The 19967-nt window shown below is 40.0% G+C and overlaps 1 protein-coding gene, 1 non-coding gene and 1 pseudogene across 6 annotated transcripts in view; 1 reads left to right on the top strand and 2 right to left on the bottom strand.

Moving 5' to 3' along the window:
- Positions 1-19967, bottom strand: part of HHAT (hedgehog acyltransferase) — a 339661-nt gene that overhangs the window by 270148 nt on the left and 49546 nt on the right. For all 5 annotated transcript variants that reach the window (XR_006608637.1, XM_013047215.2, XM_045087064.1 and 2 more), the window contains exon 4: positions 3378-3491. Coding sequence is in view for 4 of the 5 variants with exons in the window: in XM_013047215.2 (XP_012902669.1) it covers positions 3378-3491 (114 nt within the window). In the remaining variant the exon portion in view is untranslated. The remainder of the gene's footprint in view (positions 1-3377; positions 3492-19967) is intronic.
- On the bottom strand, positions 11216-11808 carry LOC106003983 (annotated as a pseudogene).
- LOC123393828 lies at positions 18790-18908 on the top strand. The gene has a single exon (XR_006608644.1). It is a non-coding gene; the product is annotated as a U5 spliceosomal RNA (small nuclear RNA).

Raw genomic sequence — 19967 nt, 5'->3', positions numbered from 1 at the left:
CTTTCCTTCTATTCTTTCTAACTTAAGTTGTATGCTTAGTTCAGTATTTTTCAGCCTTTCTTTTTTTAATATGAGTATGTAAGATTATGGTTTACAATTAAGTATCATTCTAGCCACACCCTGTAAGTTTTGATATGTAATATTTTTCATTCATTTCTAGTTTCTAATTTCTAGTATGATCTCTTTTTTGACCTACAAATTATTTAAAAGTATGTTCTCTTTAATTTCTAAATGAAATAGAGTTTTTAGGTCATCTTGTGTTACTGGTTTCCAAACTTAATTGCACTGGGATTAAAGAGGGTAACCTATATAAAACACATACTTCAAAATCTATTTGAAAATACCTTTGAGATTTGTTGAAATTTATGGTCCATATATGATTAATTTTTTAAGATTTTATTTATTTGAGACAGAGAGAGAAAAAACAGGAGCAGGGAGAAAGTGGCAGGCTGAGCAGGGAGCCTAACGCGGGGCTCAATGCCAGGACCCCAGAATCACAACCTGAGCTAAAGGCAGATGCTTAACCAACTGAGCCACCCATGTGACCCCTATGTGGTTAATTTTTATTAATACTCTGTATTCTTTAATACAGAATATGAATTCCCTAGTTGTTAGATATAACAATTTACATATACTTCTTATATCAAGCTTATTAATTAAATCTTCCTTGTTTTTTCTATATATCAATTAGTCATGAAATTATGTTAAAATCTCCTGGGGGATTTTATATCCCCCCAGGATATTGGGGGGATATTTTATAGGGGCATCTGGCTAACTCAGTTGGTTGGGCATCTGCCTTTGGCTCGGGACAGGATCCTGGAGTCCTGGGATCGAACCCCATATCAGGCTCCCTGCTTAGCGGGGAGTCTGCTTCTCCCTCTGCCCTTCACCATGCTCGTGCTCTCTCACCCCACTCGTGCTCTCTGGCACTCACTCTCACTCTGTCAAATAAATAAATAAAATCTTTTTTAAAAAATCCCTATAATCACATATTTATCTATCTTTATGGTACTTACCAACTTTTGCATATTATATTAAAACAAACAAAAGTAGAATTATAACACCCTCCTAATTAACTCTTCATCATTAAACAATAAATGTCTTTGTCACTAATAATGCTTTTTGCCAGCTACTGAAAAACTGTACCAGTATTTGTGTGGGCAGGGGAAACGGAGAGTCTTAGATTTGCTTGGAACATCTTTCCCATCCTTTTACTATTAAACTTCCCATGTCCCCCATTTTAAGTAGATCTTGCTAAGAAGCACATCTCAGGACTCTCTTTTTATTTCTTTTTTTATTTTCCTTTATTTCTGTTTTTCTTTTATCCAGTCTGACAATCTTTTTCTGGGGGATATGGGTGGGGATAGGTCCATTTCCACTGATTGTGATTTACCTCCCACTTCTTTTGTACTTTCTATTTGTCCTATCTTTTTCATGTTTGACCCTTACTTTTTTTTTTAAGATTTTAGTTATTTGAGAGAAAGAGAGCACACAAGCAGAGAGGAGGGGCAGAGGAAGAAAGAGAAGGAAGGCTCCCCACTGAGCAAGGAGCCCAATGCAGGACAGGATCCCAGGACCCCAGGATCATGACCTGAGCCAAAAGCAGACACTTAACCAACTGAGCCACCCAGGTGCCCAAACCCTTACTTTTTAATGAGATTTCTAACAGATGAAACCCACCACTTTTTAAGGTGGTAAAAAAAGAATAGTACTGTCTCTACCCCTACTTTACAGAAAATGGTGAATTAAAATTCAGTGGTGAGAAGCTTTTCTAAAGTTATAAAGCTAATCAGTGAGAAAGCCCAGGACCTAATACACCAGCTAATATTCTTCTGTTACACTGCAACTGACCCTTACCACAGCAGTAGTACAAAATAAAAGTGACAGGTATTATGCTATTCATTTTACAGATGGGAAAATTGAGACCTAGGGGCAGAGTAAGTCATTTACCTATGGGCAGAGAAACCTTGGTTAAACATAAAAATGTTAAATTTCTAGAAAACTTGAACTCCTAAAAAAATACCACATTTGTGGCTTGATACTATATAATCCTTACTAGTTTAGGGATACCCCAAACATGTATTATTTATTATTGGGTCTACTTAGAAAGTCCTAGGAAATTTCTAATGTATGAAGATATGACCACATGTAATGATTTCAGTTTTTGCCATTTTAGAAGATGGAAATCAACTGAATACAAAAAGTAATCAATATCATATTTAAAACAAAGAAAGTTAATGTGCTGCTGGGATTTCCTATCTTCCAGGATGAGAGGTGAGCCTTAAACGTACCAGTTTTCAGGAAACAGGTAAAAAATAGCCCAAGTCAGGTCCACCTCTCAAGCCACATGCACACCTTGTTTTCTCAGTCTCACATTCTGGTCTCTCTTGCCCAGAGGCTCCTGTGTCTTGTTTCCTCACCTCCATGAACCTCTAAATATCACACATTTTTTGTGGGCTGACTTCAAGTCACTTTCTGGTTGTCTTTACTACATAGATTCCCCAGAAGAGACTCATTTTTTTTCAAATTAGGAATCTACAGAGTCGAGAAGCATATAGCAGAGGACTCTGGACAAAGCGTAGTCCCTCCACTACAGAGAGATCCTCCTGGTAGTATCTCAAACCCCAGGGTAGTTAAACATATCAAGAGGCTTTCAATCTTCCTGCATGCGAAAGCAATTCCCAAACACCCCCTTTGAAGTAGCCCTTATCCTCCACTCCAGGCCAGGGTCTAAATAAAAAATACTACTGGAATTCTGATCTACAACAGCTACCGTGGCATAAATTATTTGACATTAAAATTATTCCCACTTAATGATATCATTTACTCTACTTTCTTCTGAACTTACATGAGAAGTCAGAGGTCCTGACAAGCATCTTTTTAAATTTTTTTTAAAGATTTTTTATTTATTTATTTGACAGAGAGAGATCACAAGTAGGCAGAGAGGCAGGCAGAGAGAGAGACTGGAGGAAGCAGGCTCCCTGCTAAGCAGAGAGCTTGATGCTATGTGGGGCTCAATCCCAGGACCCTGGGGTCATGACCTGAGCCGAAGGCTTTAAACCACTGAGCCACCCAGGCACCCCAAGCATTTGTTTTATTTAGTAAGATCATTTGATTAGGTATGATCTTAATACCGTCTGTAGTTCGTTTTATTCTAAAACCTTCAATGGTTTTAAAAATAACTTGGAGGAAGCAAGTGAAAGATTAGAATATATGAAAAATTTATCATAAATGCCTTTTTGATCATCAGCAGGTCTATCTCATCTTTTCCAGGCTTCCAAGGCTAATATCCACATCTCCTGATTCCCAGTTCAGGACTCTTTTCTCTCAGAAAGCAAAGAAAGCAGCTTAAAAGGAAACGAGGCACGTGAGCATACCTTCCTTGCAAGCACATTGGCCAGCTGAGACACAGCCACGTGGCCGAACAGAAACCGCAGCAGCCGTTGTTTTCCCCATTCCATCCAGAAGCTCCACTCAAAGTCGGTCGGGTCCTAAATAGGCCGAAACAAATTAGTCAGAGGGATTTTCGTACATCTTAAGCAGAACACAAACTCCAATTAATGAAACAACCCAAAAGAAGGCCAGTGTGAGTCCAAACCCCATCAAATGGCATTTATACACTTCCGGCCCAGTGCTGCCGTAGTCCCATCCACTTCCGGCCCAGTGCTGCCATAGTCCCACCCACTTCCGGCCCAGTGCTGCCATAGCCCCACCCACTTCCGGCCCAGTGCTGCCGTAGTCCCACCCACTTTGACTCTTCCCTCCCACTCTGCTGGCCTCCTTGCCATTCTCCAAAGAAGCATCTTGTCAGAGCGGATCCGCCAAGACCCTCTGTGGAACAGAAACCATTATTATTCCCATTTTATAAAAGATGAAACAGAAGCTTAAAGAATTCATATCCCCAGTGTCCCACAGATAGCGCAAGCAATAAATTGAGGTCATCTCAGGTTAGCCACACTAACAAGAGAAATGCAAATTGGACACTAATAAAATTGCTTAAGGTCAATCCTGTTACGTCTTGCTGTCATTTTAGGCAGGAGGATAATTTGATAGAGAAGTTAACCAACTCCCTATAGGACTAGGATGAAAGAATGAGAGATATGCTTCCCTTCCCTTCAGGAAGCTCTGTGTCCATTAGCACTGTGTCTGGACCCGTACCAGGTACAGGGTCTGTGTAGTTCCCTGGCAGGGGCAGGTGAAAACTTCTGGGAAGACTGAACAAGTGAACAGCTGGGAACTGACATCCAAAAGCCTTGGTTTGGCCTCAGGAGCCCCAGGGAGATCATGGTGGCCAAGGTGAGTATGGAAGGAGTAAACAGTGACTAGCCACTCTAAAATGGGCAACGCAAGGTTGGCCAGTGAGCATCTTGGCACCACCATGATAAGTGGGGATCTGAGATCCTCTGGACTTTCTAGCCAAATTGTGTGGACAGGGAAGGAATCCCCTAGTGCTACTGATATTAAACAACTCACCAGTCTCTGCCAATGGAACTTTAATTGGATTTAGAGGAAAATACATGATTTTTTTTCTTTATACCTGAGGACTGAGGGGCAATTTCATACCATTACACATATAATAAAACTCTTTTTTCCAGAAGGTAAAATATAGGTACAATTTATCGTGGTTCATATCAAACTATGAATACAGAGGTAGGAAACCTAGCAGCCAACATTGCAAACTTGTTTTGATTTAGAACCCAGATCTACCCATATACTGGTTATAATGATCTTGAACGAGATGCTTTACCTTTCTATTCTATAGGCTCATAGGATAACATTACTGATCTTCTAGGGATTTATGAGGGATTTTTGTTTCTTTTTTCAAGGTTTACTTATTTATTTAACAAAGAGAGAAAGAGCATGGGGTGTGGGGGCAGAGGGAGGGAGAGAATCTCAAGCAGGCTCCATGAGATCATGACCTGAGCCAAAATCAAGAGTTGGATCCTTAACTGACAGAGTCACCCAGGCACCCCAGGGTTTGTGAAGTTTAAATGAGAATATATATATATATATATATGAGAATACACACACACACACACACACACACACACACACATATATATACATACCTATACCAAAAGTTTAAAACGGTTACTGGCATGCTACACTCACTAAAAACTGTTACCGGCACTGCTAGTTTCACGTACTTCCCATTCTATGTTACCCAGCAAGACTGTATCATGCTTTCTGTGGTGCCACTTGTTTGCATTTTTTTCCATTTTCCAAATAAATACTTTTTATGTTATTATTTTGTGTTATTTTATGTTATTAAATTTTTTGTTATTTTATGTTATTAAATTTTGTATTTTTATGTTATTTTTTATTTTTATTTTTGTTATTTTATGTTATTTTATTTTGTTATTTTATGTTATTATGTATTTTACGTTATTAAATCACACATGTTCTCCATATTCAAGATCCTGATACACCCACGACCTGCTCATAGAGCCCCATTTCCACCAAAATCATGGATCTGGTCCAGTTCCTTCCACTCAGAGAGGATGACATCAGAGCCCAGGACATGCCCATGCCTCACAGCCAGGCAGCTGCAGAGCAGGGAACTCAAACTTTTAACCTGGCTCTTGACCCCAGCTAAAGCTCGTTTCCCATCTTGAAAAATTTCAGACTAGCAGAAAGTAAATTAACTAAATAAAGTCAAACAAGCTCAACAAGCTCAAAGGTCACATGATGATGTCATACTAGGAAAATACCATTTTTGTAACAAGTATAAAGGTAAAAACACTAAAAGCCAAGGTTGATTTTTTTTCATTCCCCTTCAAAAAATATTCCAATATTTTACCTTTTTAAATACAATGTTCTTAACTCAGAATTACACTTAAAATTCAGAACCCCAGGCTTACCTATGCTTCCAAACTTTTCCAACCTTAATTATTTAGCAGAAAAATGATAACTCATAAAATATAAGAAACCAAAAAGACCTTTATGTTCCACCAGAAGGCCCAGGATTCCTGAACACCCTGTGCTGGTTAAATCCCATCAACAAAATTATACAGGCTTTCATCATTAACTCCTTTTCAGAAAATATCCATTTAAAAGAAATAAAAACATATCCCTCATGTCTGTCCTTCTCCATTTAAAATATTTACCTACAGGAAATAACTGGACAGAAAAGCTGAGCCAAGAACAGAACAAGATGGCCAATAACTAGTGGTTAATGATTTGGGTAAGAAAAATGTTGACTGGCCTGCTTTTATAGGCAAAAGCTTTACAGACACTGAGTTCAATCATACAATTCAAGGCAAATGTTAGAGACTCAAATCAAGAATAATTTTTCCATATTTTGTTCCTTCCCCAGTTCCTTTCTTGACCCTGCAACTCTTAGTCAATTTGAAACTATTCTTCAATTCTTGAAGTGAGTCAGACATAGACTGGGGATACATTCTAGCCAGACAGAAGCAGGAGAGCTCCACAGAGAAAGGGGAGACTGAACTCCCAGGGACCGTCATCCACACCCCATGTTCTGTGTAAGTGCTTCTCAACCTTCAGTGTGCACACAAATCATCCACACATCTGGCTAAAATGCACATTCTGGTCCAGGTTCTTATCTCTGGGATGGGGACTGGGATTCGAGATGTCCAACAAGCTCTCAGGTGATGAGGCTTCCTGGCCTTGGGGCCACATGTCGAGTAGCAAAGATCTAACACCGATTACACCTCCGTACAGCTGAATGTTCATCACCTCAGAGGATCCATAACAGGTCACCCCACCTCATATGATTCTCAGGCAAGGACACACTAAAGTGGACGGGGGGACCTCGGGGGCTCAGTTGGTTAAGCGTCTCCTTTCGGCTCAGGTCATGATTCCAGAGTCCTGGGATGGAGTCCCAACATCAGGTCCTCCGCTCAGAGAGAGCCTACTTCTCCCTCTTCCTGCTCCTTCCCCTGCTTGTACTTTCTCTCTGTCAAATAAATAAAATCTGGGGAAAAAAAAAATCTTAAAGTGGACCACCTAATCTTTACAAACTGAACAACTATCATCTTGCACACTATGGAAAGCCCTGAGCAACTAGACTCAAGAATTTTTTAGATGAATAAGTTAACACACACAGTTATTCATTCTGATGCTTTGAATCTGCAACCAGGCAAAACTGAGAAGTCTAAAGCACATGACAGTTCAAAAGAAAGGGCCCAGGTCTGGTATTCTTAAATGCCTCTTTTCCAAATGGAGAGGAGAGTTCTATCCTAGGCACTGGAAAACCCTACATGTATTCCTCGCCTTGGAGAACTCGTAGAACCAATACCAACCCCCTACCATCAAGACATTGAAAATCTGCAAGGCAAGAGAGGTCACAGTGATGTGATTCAACCACATATATTTGTATAAATGAGATCTTTCCTTCTCACCTAAATCACTAATATTCTGCATATGTGTTTTCTTTTTCTTTTTCTTTTTCTTTTCTTTTATTTATTTATTTGACAGACGGAGATCACAAGCAGGCAGAAAGGCAGGCAGAGAGAGAGGAAGGGAAGCAGGCTCCCTGCCAAGCAGAGAGCCCGATGTGGGGCTCGATCCCAGGACCCTGGGATCATGACCTGAGCCGAAGGCAGAGGCTTTAACCCACTGAGCCACCCAGGCGCCCATACATATGTGTTTTCTAATGATAACCTCCCAACAACCCTTCCAGTCATTTTGTTTTTAAACTATATTACAGATGACTTAATAAGAGGTCAGAATAGGCAAATTATTTGCTCAAAATTAGTTGGGGGGGAGGATTTCAAACACAGGCCTGTTACCACAGAGGAAGTTCTTTTCCAAGATGCTTCTACTTATGCTGACTCTACCTGTTAGAGGCTCTACCTGTGGGGCAGGAGAGCCCCACCCGGACAGACAGATGCACACACACACATGCACAGACATGTACCCCACTATCTGACCAAATGGTCCCTAACTAAGAGGGTGCTTCCTTAATGCCACCATAACCACAGAGATGTTGGCTCAGTGTGATGTCTTTTCCCCAATTCCAGGTGGACCTCACTGCACCCCCTTCTGTCATTCACATCTCAGTTCCCGCCCCTTTATCATAGCAGATCTTATTCTAGTGCTTTTTATTATAGTTGGTTCATGTGTTTTCCCTCCAGAGAGAAGAAATGGCAAGTTCTTGAGAGTAGATTCTTGACTTAACGAAATTTGTACCACAAATGCCCAACATTCAGCACGCCTTAAAAAATGGTGGGGGGAAAAATGGTGGGGGAGTGTAGCCAGGCATCCTAAGTTCTCATCACACTTCTGCCCCTGCACAAATCTGGGTAAGTCCCTTGGCTATCTGGACCTGAGCCTTCTTGCAGGTAAAATGAAGGGATGAACTAGCAGGATGTCTAAGATTCCTTTCAGAGAATAACCCCCCAAAAAGTTATTTTCCAGACTGAAGGAAAGAAGCCCTAGTGGAGAGCTAGTCACCTGCCCACAGACTTGAGTTCTGACCAAGTGCCCACCCTTTAGGAAAGGGGTTGATCTTCCATCACCCTCCTGTGTGACCACTTCTGGCCTCCACCCTGTCTGCCTGCTCTGTTCCAGAAAGTTCACCACTCACCCAGCCTGCCCTCTTTCCCAGATTGGGGGGGGGGGGGGAACTAGTACAGTATATTTAGTATGTAGTAGGATACCACCCATAGAAAGATAAGTCAACTATCCTCAGAGAGGCTAAATATCATGCCCCTGGTCCAACAGCCAACATATGACAAAGCCTGATTTTAAAGCCCCAGGTCCTAGGTTGCTAAGTCCGGATTTCTGTGCTAAATACATAGAGCATAAAAATGGTTAAGATGGTAAATTTTAAGGTACAGCTCAGCATTCAGTCCATTTACACTGTGATACAACCGTAACCACCATCCAGCTCCAGAATTTTCAGCTAGAATGTTCAAGTGCTTGACTCAATAGAGTTAAATCTGACATTAATTTCTGTACTTCTCTGGAACCTTGAAGGGAGGTTGGGTGGGGATTCCCATAGAGTGATCTGTACTATGTATTTGATAATACATAAACAATAAACTATTGTACTCTGATAGCCCCAGAAACAAAAATTCAAGAGTTTTTAAGTTCATATCCTGAAACAGATAGATACTCATAGGTAAAATCTGAGACAGTTGACGTGCTCAAGATCCCCCTAACCCAGTCAAAAGGAAAGAAAAGAAGGATTCTAGAAAGTGGAATGAAAGGAGTGAATTCATGGCTAACAAAAGGGAACCATGAACATTCAGAAAAGCTGCAACATCTAAAATGCCATGGGAGGGGTGCCTGGTGGCACAGTTGGTTAAGTGTCCAAGTCCTGGGTTTGGCTCAGGGCACGATCTCAGGGTGGTGATCCTTCAGGGTCATGAGATAGAGCCCACATTAGGCTCCGCACTCAGTATGGAATCTGCTTAGAGTTTCTCTCTCCCTCCCCCTCTCTTTCTCCTCACCGGGTTCACTCCTCACGTGTGTGCGCACTCTCTCTAAAATAATAAAATAAAATAAAATATGCCATGGGAAAACAACCATCCTAACTAACCTTCTCCTCAAAATAAAATACTGGCCGTGTATGGCAGATTCTGTCCACTGGCTCAATCAACACTTTTCCAACCCTTTTCTAGTGTGACTTCCTAAATATTAGAGGTCACAAGGCAAAAAAAAAAAAAAAAAACCAACAAAAACAAAAACTTACATTTCCCAGAATTCCCTGCAGCTAGCTAGCATATCTGCATGCACCCCAACTTTTGATGAACAAATACACAATGACTCTAAAGGTGTAAGAACATAAAGATGTCGAGGCTGTGAGGCTCTCCTGAAAGAACAGTGGTAGAGGCCCCTGTGTCCTGCCACAGCATCAATGGACGCTCCAGGGTCCAGTCGGTCCAGAGGTGCGCCAGCGCCAGCTGCCCTATGTGGCAGCTTCGGCTAGCGCCCCACAGTGCTATCTACTCAAGCTGGGACCTGTGCACCAGCCACAGTTTTGCTCTGGGGCTTGTTCCTGGAAGTTCACTTCATGCCTGTCCCTACAGTCCTTTTGACTACTCTAAAATCTCCTTACATCCCTGCTATAAATTCCTTTCTGCTTGAACTGACTAGTGTGGATTTTATGGTCTGCAATGGAATCTTGATCAACATACTTTGGAGGGAATTTTTCTTCTGATTGCAATCCAGCTCCAGCTGTATAACAGAACCCACTACAAAAATAATTTGCTTTGAAGAGCACTATTCTGAAATAAGTCTGTTCAGTGGAGGAAAATAAAATGAAGCAATACACCAGCAGGTCAGTCCAAGGAGGTTCTAGAACTAAATAAGGAAGGCGTGAGTGTGTTACATTCACAAGTGCATCTATTTATATATTTCAAACCCAAACAGAAAATGATCTACCTTGCTCACCAATCTGTATTTTTCATTACCAAAACTCTTGCCTGAAATAGAGAAAACAATAGAGAGCGGAATATACTGCATATTACTGTTTTCCTTACCCTCACATCCAGCATTCTTCGAAAAAGGAAATATTGCAGAAATACAGGACACTTTTGCATATCTATTTCCTAAATAGCATTATGTTCAGATTACTTACTTCGAGACCATACCTAAGAACTCAGCACATTGAGCAAAAGTTCTCTCTGAACAGAGAAAATCTTTGTAAGATACTGGAATCGAGAAATGTTTTCCTGCATGTTCAAAGGCAGCAAGCTCACCATAATAGCTTATGAATCTCCAGAGGAGAAAAGAAAAAGAGAGAGAGAGAAAAAAAACTAATTTGTAAGAATCCTGCGCAAAAGAAGCACTGCTCTCTGAATGAACTCAGGCTAATGATTCATTTAGCAATTATTGGAATAGTTTTATCTTCCAACAGATGCTTTGCTATGTCTAAAATAATATGAACTCAATTATTTTACTGCTCATAATTTCCAGACCAACCAACAGTTCCTCAAAGATAAAATGTTTTGGGGGCACCTGGCTGGCTTAGTAGGTAGAACATCAGACTCTTGACCTCAGGGTTGGTTGTAAGTTTAATCCCTGTGTTGGGTGTGGAGGCTACTGAAGAAAAAATTTTAAAGAGATAAAATGTTTTCATTACAAGGCTTTTTTTTTTTCTATCAATAAAGTATCTGCTTAAATGTTTCTGCCGGCTTGCACAGGTAAAGAAGATGCTCACAAGGGTGGGGATGCCATCAACAGGGCCAGCACAGGCCACAACTGTTCTACACTCCATCCTTCTCAGTCTCTTTTTTTTTTTTTAATTTGCATTTATTCTGTGCAAATTTACTCCCGGGCCATAAATTTTTGTTTCTTCAGTTTCTTCTGGGATATCTTTTTCTTCTGTGCAACCTCCTCTTCTGGTTTAGGAACAATCTGCTCTTTTTCAGTAAGGATCATCTCAATGTGGCAGGGAGAGCTCATGTATGGGTTAATGCGACCATGAGCCCTGTAAGTCCTACGCCGCATCTTGGGGGCTTTGTTCACCTGAATGTGCTCAATGACCAGAGAATCGACATCTAAACCCTTAAGTTCAGCATTACTCTCTGCGTTTTTAAGCATGTGCAGTAAAAATTCAGCACTCTTCTTGGGCCACCGACCTTGTGTTCAGCCCCACTGTTTGGCCTGGGCACACCTACCAACTCCACCATTGTAGCGACGGAAGGGCACACACTGCTTCTGCAAAGTGACGTCTTTCAGATACTTGGTGTCTTTTCGGATATGCATACCCTTGATGGCCTGGGCAGTTTCACGTGTGTTCTTAAAGTGAACACGGAGATTTGAACCTCTTGACTTGCATGATTTCGTAGGGTTTTCTGGGTCAAGCGAATAGCGAACCATTTTCAGAGGTCACCCCAGGCCGCTGAGAGGAAGAGGAAGAGGACCTTCCCAGTCTCTTAACTGGTCCTCATGATCTAAGCCTCATAAATCTGCCCAGGGTATGATAGGAACAGGGAGGTGTTCCACGGAAGAAAAGAAAACATCTCTCAAGATGACTTAGTAAAATCAAAAGACCTAAATTCTTCAAACCTCTTCAACTCTAACAACAATGTAAATCCAGTAACATTTTCTGGCTAACCCTTTCCTTATCTACTTCCTAGGAGTTGCTCCAGAGTATTCAGAACTTATGCATATACTTGATCAAACATGTATAGATTCTGCCTCTGTGCCTTGTCTAGATTTCTCCTTTTCTTCCTGAAGCTAACAAAGAGAATCAAATTTTTAAAAGTAAATATTACATTTTAGTATAAAGTCAACGGCACAAAAACTATATTCTTTTCCCCACACTTCTCAACTGGAAAAACTATTATTTTCTATAAGGTATATGGAGAAACGAGTTGTAAACCAGTAATAAGGCAATAAATAAGTTAGGGATCATGACCAAAAAAAAAAGTAGAACAAGATGGCTAGAGAGTAAATGATTTACATAAGATTTCCTAGCTACAAACTCTGCTAATAAATCACACATCCCATTATTGTCACTTCTCCTGAATACCAAAAAGACAAAGTGAGTCACAATAACACGGGGGAAAAAAAAAAATCGCCCCACCCCACCCCTTGGGGGCATTGGCCCCTAACATGGCCCTCCTACTCAGAGGATTTGCCTTCGGCTTGGGAAAGTTTGCACACATTAAAAACAACAACAACAAAAACTAGTTACTATAAAATATCTCTGCAGGGGGCAAACATGAGCAAATGAAATCTGGGTAGAATCCCCAAATGTTAACAGTCCCCAAGGCAGAAGGCCAATTAAGAAGATAGGAGTGATAAATGAGAAAAAAGAAAAACATTTTTGTCATATATCCAGGGGACAGGAGGGGAAGTCTTCATAGCCCCAGATATCATTCTTCTTTTCGAATTTGACACACTGCATGAAAGACCAGGAAAGCAAGCAGAGTATGTGAAGGGTTCTCCCACACACGTTTTCCGTCTGTCCCCTTTGCCCATCAGCTGCCCAAGCTTTCAAAATGAGACCAGCCTGTGAAATAGAAAATACATATATTGGCCTCTCCCCCCAGTGCCTGAACAGAGCTCCTAAAACCCTTATAATTTCTTGTGATAAGAGCACTGGGAGAATTTTTTGTTCTAATACTTGGTTCCTGACACGGGGTTCCTAATTCCCTTGGAATTGTCTGGGTGAGGGGAGCATCTTTTGTTGTAATAAGGTGACTCTTGTTGGGCTCCTGGATGAGGGCTGCTCACCAGAAAGACCAAACCAGGATTAGAGGTTTGGAATTTTCCACCCCGTGCCCCATTCCAGAGAGGGGAGACAGACTAGAAATCACGTGAATGATCTTGCCTATGTGAGAAAGCCTCCATAAAAATCCCAGAAGTACCAGTTTCATAGAACTTCCAGATTGGTAAACTCGTGGTGGTGCTGGGAGAGGGGTGCTCCTGGAAAGGTCATGGAAGCTCCCCACCCCTTCCCACAGACCTCACCTATACACTTCCTCCATCTGGATGTTCACATGATCTTTTTTCATACCTTTCCGTAATAAACTCATTTCCCCCCAACCCTCCCATGAAGAATGACTAAAAACCCTGGTTGTAATTATAAGACAAACATAAGAGTCTGAAAGATTGAAAGAAGAAAGCAGCCTGCCCAGGAAACTCAGGATTTGAGGAATGACATGAACAAAGTAAAATAACTCACAGATGGGATTCACAGTGGAGGTAGAGGACACAGGAAAGAAACATCAAACATTAGATGGGTCAACAGAATTACACATTCTGAATAACAGAGAAAAATGGGCTGAGAAAATAAACAGAGCCTCAGGGTTCTGAGATACAATTATAAAAAAATATAATGTTCATGTCACTGGAAGCCTAGAAGGAAAGGGGGAAAAATGTAGGGCTGAAAAAAAAAATAAGAAATAATGGTTACAAATTTCACAAATTTGACAAAAGGTATAAACTTAACAGAGTTAAGATGCTGAATGAACCCAAATCAAATCAAATATACCAATTAAAAGAAAATGGCAGAAAAATTTTTTTAGGAAATGAGCCAAATCTACACCATCTGTAAAAATTTCACTTCAAATGTAACAATATGGGTGGCTGAAAGTAAAAGGACAGAAAAGGATACACCAAACAAAAGAAAGCAGCAGCCCGTATATTAATGTCAGACCAAGCAAACTTCCGGTGAAAGAAAACCAGGATCACTAAATTATGATAAAAGGGCCAATCCAACAAGAAAATGTGCCAACCCTAAGTGTGTATGTACCAAAAAATAGAGCTGTAAAATCCATGAAGAACTAGCCGAAAAGGAGAAACAGATATATTCACAAGACTTCAACACCCCTCTCTCTCAATAGTTGATAAAACTGCTTGTCGGAAAATCAAGGATACAAGAAAGCTTACCACCAACCAACAGGACCTAATCAACATTTATAGGACGTTCCATCCTACAGCATCAGAACACACATTCTTTTTAAGTACCCATGGAACATTCACTAAGATACATTATATCCTGAGCCATAAAACAACAAATTTAGAAGAATTTCATCATACAGAGTGTATTCTCTGACCACAATGGCATTAAATGAGAAATCAGTACCAAAAAGATAATGGGAAAATCCCCAAACACTTAGAAGCAACATACTTCTAAGTAACCTGAGTCAGAAAGGAAGTCTTGAGGAAAATAAAAAAATAGAACTGAATAAAACATGTAGGGTGCAGCTAATGCAAAGCTGGAAAAACATTCGTAACACTACGTATGTACACTGGAAAGAGTCAATGTCACAAAACTCTAAGGCACCACCTCAAGAAACTAGAAAATGAGCAAAATAAACTCAGAGCAAGTACAAAGAAGTAAATATAGATAAGAAACAGAAAAATAGAGAAAAATCAGTGCAACGAAAAGCCCGTTCTTTGTAAAACTCAAGTTCACAAATCTCTAGCAAAGAATAAACGAAGAATAAAAAACACAACCCAAATTACAGATAACAGGAATGAAACAGAATATCATAAGGCTCCACAGACATTAGTGAGGCTAATAAGGGATACTGTGAACAACTCTATACACATAAATTTGACAACTAGATAAAATGGACTAATTCCTTGAAAATTCCACAAACTACCAGAACTCACTCAATACAAAATACAAAATAATAAATAAATAAATAAATAAAAAAACCAAAAAAATTGAATTCATAGCTTAAAACACCCTAAAAAGAAATCTCCAGTCCCAAGTAGTTTCACAAGAATTCTATGAGACGCCCAAAGACGTTCTCTTTAAGAGGGAAACACTAATTCATTTTATAAGTGAACACGAATGTGAACAAGTGAAATCTGAAGTTAAAAATACAAGACTACATGTAACTGTTCAAAATAGGACACTACCAGAAAAGGAGAGAAGGGGAGGGAGGGAGAGATTACTAGAGTTCAATATCCCTCATGAACATAATCACAAAAATTCTCAACAGAATATTAACAAATGGAGTTCGGCAACGTAAAGAAAACATCATACACCACAACCAGGTGAGTTTATCCAAGGGACAGAAGGCTGGTTTGATATTGAAAAGTTAATCAAAGTAATCCACCATATTAATTTTTTTTTTTTTTAGGATTTTATTTGTTTTTCAGAGAGAGTGCCAGAACACACAAGCAGAGGGAGCAGCAGGCAGTGGGGGAAGCAGGCTCCCTGCTGAGCAAGGAGCCCACTAGGTCTCAGGACCCTGAGATCAGGATCTGAGCCCAAGGCAGATGCTTAACCGACTGAGCCACCCAGGCACCCCATATTAACATATTCTTAATAAAGAAAATGCCTTGATCATATCAACTGATGCAGAAAAGTTATCTGACAAATTCAATACTCCTTCATAAAAACACTCAAAAAACTACAAATAGAGATAGGAACATCCTCAACCTGATAAAGAACATCTACAAAAAACATACAGAAACCTCACACTTAACGGTGAAGCCTGACTGGTTCAGAGTAAGAAAAAGACAAGGATGTAAACTCTCATCACTCTTATTCAACATAATACTGGGAATCCTAGACCTACAATAAGAAAATGCAAGTTATACAGATTGAAAATGAAGAAATAAAACTGTCCTGATTTGCAGATGACATGGTTGTCTTTGTAAAAAATCTCAACAAATCTATCAAAAAAGGGGGGAAAAACACTTCCTATAATAAATGAGTCTAGAAAAATCATAGGATACAAAATCAAAATAGAATAGTCAATTACATTTCTATATACTAGCAGTTAACATGTGGAAATTGAAATTAAAACTTTAAGACCATTTATAATTGCTCAAAAAAATAAATACTTAGGGGTGCCTAGCTGTCTCAGTTGGTAGAGAAAACAAGTCTTAATCTTCGAGTCCCACACGTGGCATAGGGTTTACTTAAAATAAAAATAAATTTAGGGGCACCTGGGTGGCTCAGTGGGTTAAGCCCCTGCCTTCGGCTCAGTCATGATCTCAGGATCCTGCAGGAGCCTGCTTCCTCCTCTCTCTCTGCCTGCCTCTCTGCCTGCCTCTCTGCCTACGTATGATGTCTCTCTCTGTAACAAATAAATAAATAAATAATCTTTTAAAAATAAATAAATAAATAAATTTAAGTGTTAAGAGAAATAAAATAGAATACTTAGGTATGAATCTAACAAAATGTGTATGAAATCTGTATGCTAAAAACTACAAAACACTAATGAAATAAATAAAGAGGTAAATAGAAAGATCTGCTGCCTTCGTGAGCTAGAAGATTCAAAATAGTAAAAAACATCAATTTCCCCCAAACTGATCTAACAATTTAATAGAATTCCTATCAAAATACCAGCAAAATGTTCTGTAGATATAGAAAAGTTTTTTCTAAAACATACAGGGAAAAGCAAAGGAATCTGAAAAAGAATAAAATTAGAAAAATTACTTAGCAGTAATCAAGAGAATATGGCATTCATGGAAAGAGCAATACACAGATCTATGGAACAGAAATGAGAACCCAGAAATAGAGCCATGAGTCTGGCCTACTGATTTTTAACAAAGGTACAAAAACAATTCAATGGAGGAAAAATATTCTTTTCAATAAATGGTGCTGTACCAACTGGACATCCACAGCAAAAAAAAAATAATAATAATTAATAAACCTTCACCTAAGTAATATAAAAATTAACTCAGGGCACTGGCTGACTTACTCGGTAGAGTGTGTGATCTTGATCTTAGGGTTGTAAATTCGAACCCCAAATTAGGTGTAGAGATTACTTAAAAACAAAATCTTTTTTTTTAAAGATTTTATTTATTTATTGGACAGACAGAGATTATAAGGAGGCAGAGAGGCAGGCAGGGAGCCCAATGAGGGGCTCCATCCCAGGACCCTGGGATCACAACCCAAGCCAAAGGCAGAGGTGCCCCAAAAATAAAATCTTTAAAACAGTTAAATCAAAATGGATCATGGACTTAGATGTAAAATGCAAAACTATGGAAGTCTGGGGGGAAAAATGAAAAATCCTTGGGCCATACAACCAGACCAAGAGTTCTTAAAAATGACACCAAAAGCATAATCCATAAGGGGAAAAAAAATATCAATAAACTGACTTTCTGTGAAAGACCCTCGGAGGATGAAAAGAAAGTTACTGACAAAAAAAAAATTTGCAAATCACCTGACAAAGGACTATATAACTAGACTATACAAAGAACTCTCTAAAATTAACAGTAAAAACTGAAAAAAAAAATCCAGGGAGAAAACTAGCAAACGACATGAACAGTATTTCACCAAAGAGAATATTCAGATGACCAATAAGTGTATGAAATGAAGTTCAACATCACTGTCAGGGAAATGTAAATTAAATCAGGAGATACCACAGCATATCTATCAGAAAAGCTAAAATCTGAGTATTGATAATACCAGATGCTGGCAAGTATGCAGACAAACTAAGCATCTCGTGCATTGCTAATAGGATCTCAGAACCATTCTGAAAAAAGAGTTTGGACAGCTCTTCGTAAAATTAAACATACATTCATGATATAATCCAGGAATCAAACTCCTGGGTATTTATCCCTCAGAAATGAAAACTTCTGTCCACACAAAAACCTGTAAACAGATATTCGTATCAGATGTATTCCTAACAGCCAAAAACTAGAAACAACCAAAATGCCCTTCAACAATGGAACGGACTAACAGGCTGTGGTCCATCTGTGTTGTTGACCCTGCAATGAAAAGCAATGAACTACTGATACACACAACTGAGATCGGGCGGATCGCAAGGGCATTATGCTGAGTGGGGAAGAAAAACAAAAAAAGCCAGTCTCAAAAGGTTACATATTGTATGATTCCATTTGTATAACATTCTCCAAATGACAAAATTATGAGATGAACACCATGGAGTGGCTTCCAAGGGTTAGGGACAGGGAGAGCAGGATAGGTGTGTCTGGAAAGCAGCGGCAAGAAGGAGCTCTTGTGGTTCTGTATCTTGCTTGTGTTGGTGGCTAGGGGATAGCAAAGGAAAGGAATGGGACTGGACTCCAAGTCCCAACATACAGAAGGGATAAAACTGGAATTTCCGTGGTTGAACCAGGATAGGGTAGAGAGACAGACTTCTGCTTCGCCCCCTAATGGTGGCTCCAGAAGGAGCCGTGAATACAAAGGTATTTGAAGACTGAAAGTGGATGACTCAAACTTCTCATTTGCATACCCATAGTACCCTGCATAGAATACAATCTTTTCAAATTTAAAAGACGATTTCTTCCAATTGGACATTCCTGACTATGAGAAGTTTACTTACAGAATTTCCTGTATAAACTAAGTAGGGAGTAGCACTCATGGATAACAAGCCACCATCAGTGAACTAGGAGTTGCGGTTATAGGAGTACTAAGATGGGCACAGTTTCAAGTTTATGCTCTAGTTTCTCTTCAGATCGTATAAATCTTTCGCCTTTTACTAAAGATTTCCGTGGAGAGAAACAATTCTGAGCCTTTTGACAAATTTTTTGAGGCCTTGTTTTCCCACAAGGCTATATTAGCTGTTTTAATGTAAGATCTAAGCTTAAGGATTTCTGTTTCCATACCTGCGTGAACAACTTTGCTATTTGATTGTACTTAGGAGTGTCTGAAGCAGTCTGATACTACTGTTGCTATTGGAGGGTTTTGTGTTGCCTTATGCCAAATAGCTCAGAATCCCCATCTATGTATTTTGCTGGGTTCATTAGGCTGGCTTCTCCTGCTTGCCTAATTAATGTATGCAAGGTAGATTTGGTCTGATACTTGCTTTCATGAAACCTGGGAGTAAAATGATGACGAACTAACTAACTAGCCCTCAACCCCTGGAACAGCACCCTCAGATCTTCCATCGGCCCAGTGATCACACACAGAAACACTGTTAAATGTAATGCCAGGGCCAATTTTTCAGGCAGGACACACAAATAAGGCCAGTTGTCCTGGTTGTATACAACTGGTATTCTCTTTGGCTTGATTGAAGCTTCTCCCCTTTGTTAAAGGCACAGCACATCATCTATGTCAGCCTGGAATTCTCAGAGGAAAGAAACCATCCGTTACTTTCCTGACCTCCCAGCACTTGGTACCCGGCAGTCTGGGCCGCAAAGCAGTGGGTGAGCCAACAGTCACGTGTAAACTCACTGGTTTGTGGCTGAGAAACATCTCACTCCAAACCTATCTCCCCACAAGATCTCTCTGAGCATTCATGGGGAACGCCGACCCTTCTCTCTACTCATCCCTCTCCACTCTCTCTCCCTCCCTCTCACACACACACACACACACACACACGATCTATTAACTTTGCAGACCTCAACTCTTGGTTCTAACTTCACCTTATTTCCCCTGGCTTTTTCCAGTGTTTCTGTAATGGAATAATATTTTCTATGAACTAGTAAATATAAGAGAGAGGAGGGCAGAGCCAGGGACTCGATGGCAAAGAGCTAATAAGGCAATCTGATGTGTACCCATTGGCACTGCAGATCCTGTTTTTCCAGAAGGCAGAGAATGACACCCATTTCCCTCCTCCACAGGAAATCACTACCACATCCTTTTTCTCCTGTCTCACTGCAGAGCTTTCCAC

The sequence above is a fragment of the Mustela putorius genome, unplaced genomic scaffold (genome assembly GCF_011764305.1).
Source record: "Mustela putorius furo isolate JIRA1106 unplaced genomic scaffold, ASM1176430v1.1 tig00001012_pilon_pilon_pilon, whole genome shotgun sequence".
Classification (NCBI taxonomy): Eukaryota; Metazoa; Chordata; class Mammalia; order Carnivora; family Mustelidae; genus Mustela; species Mustela putorius.
This window is presented reverse-complemented; position numbering and strand designations above follow the sequence as displayed.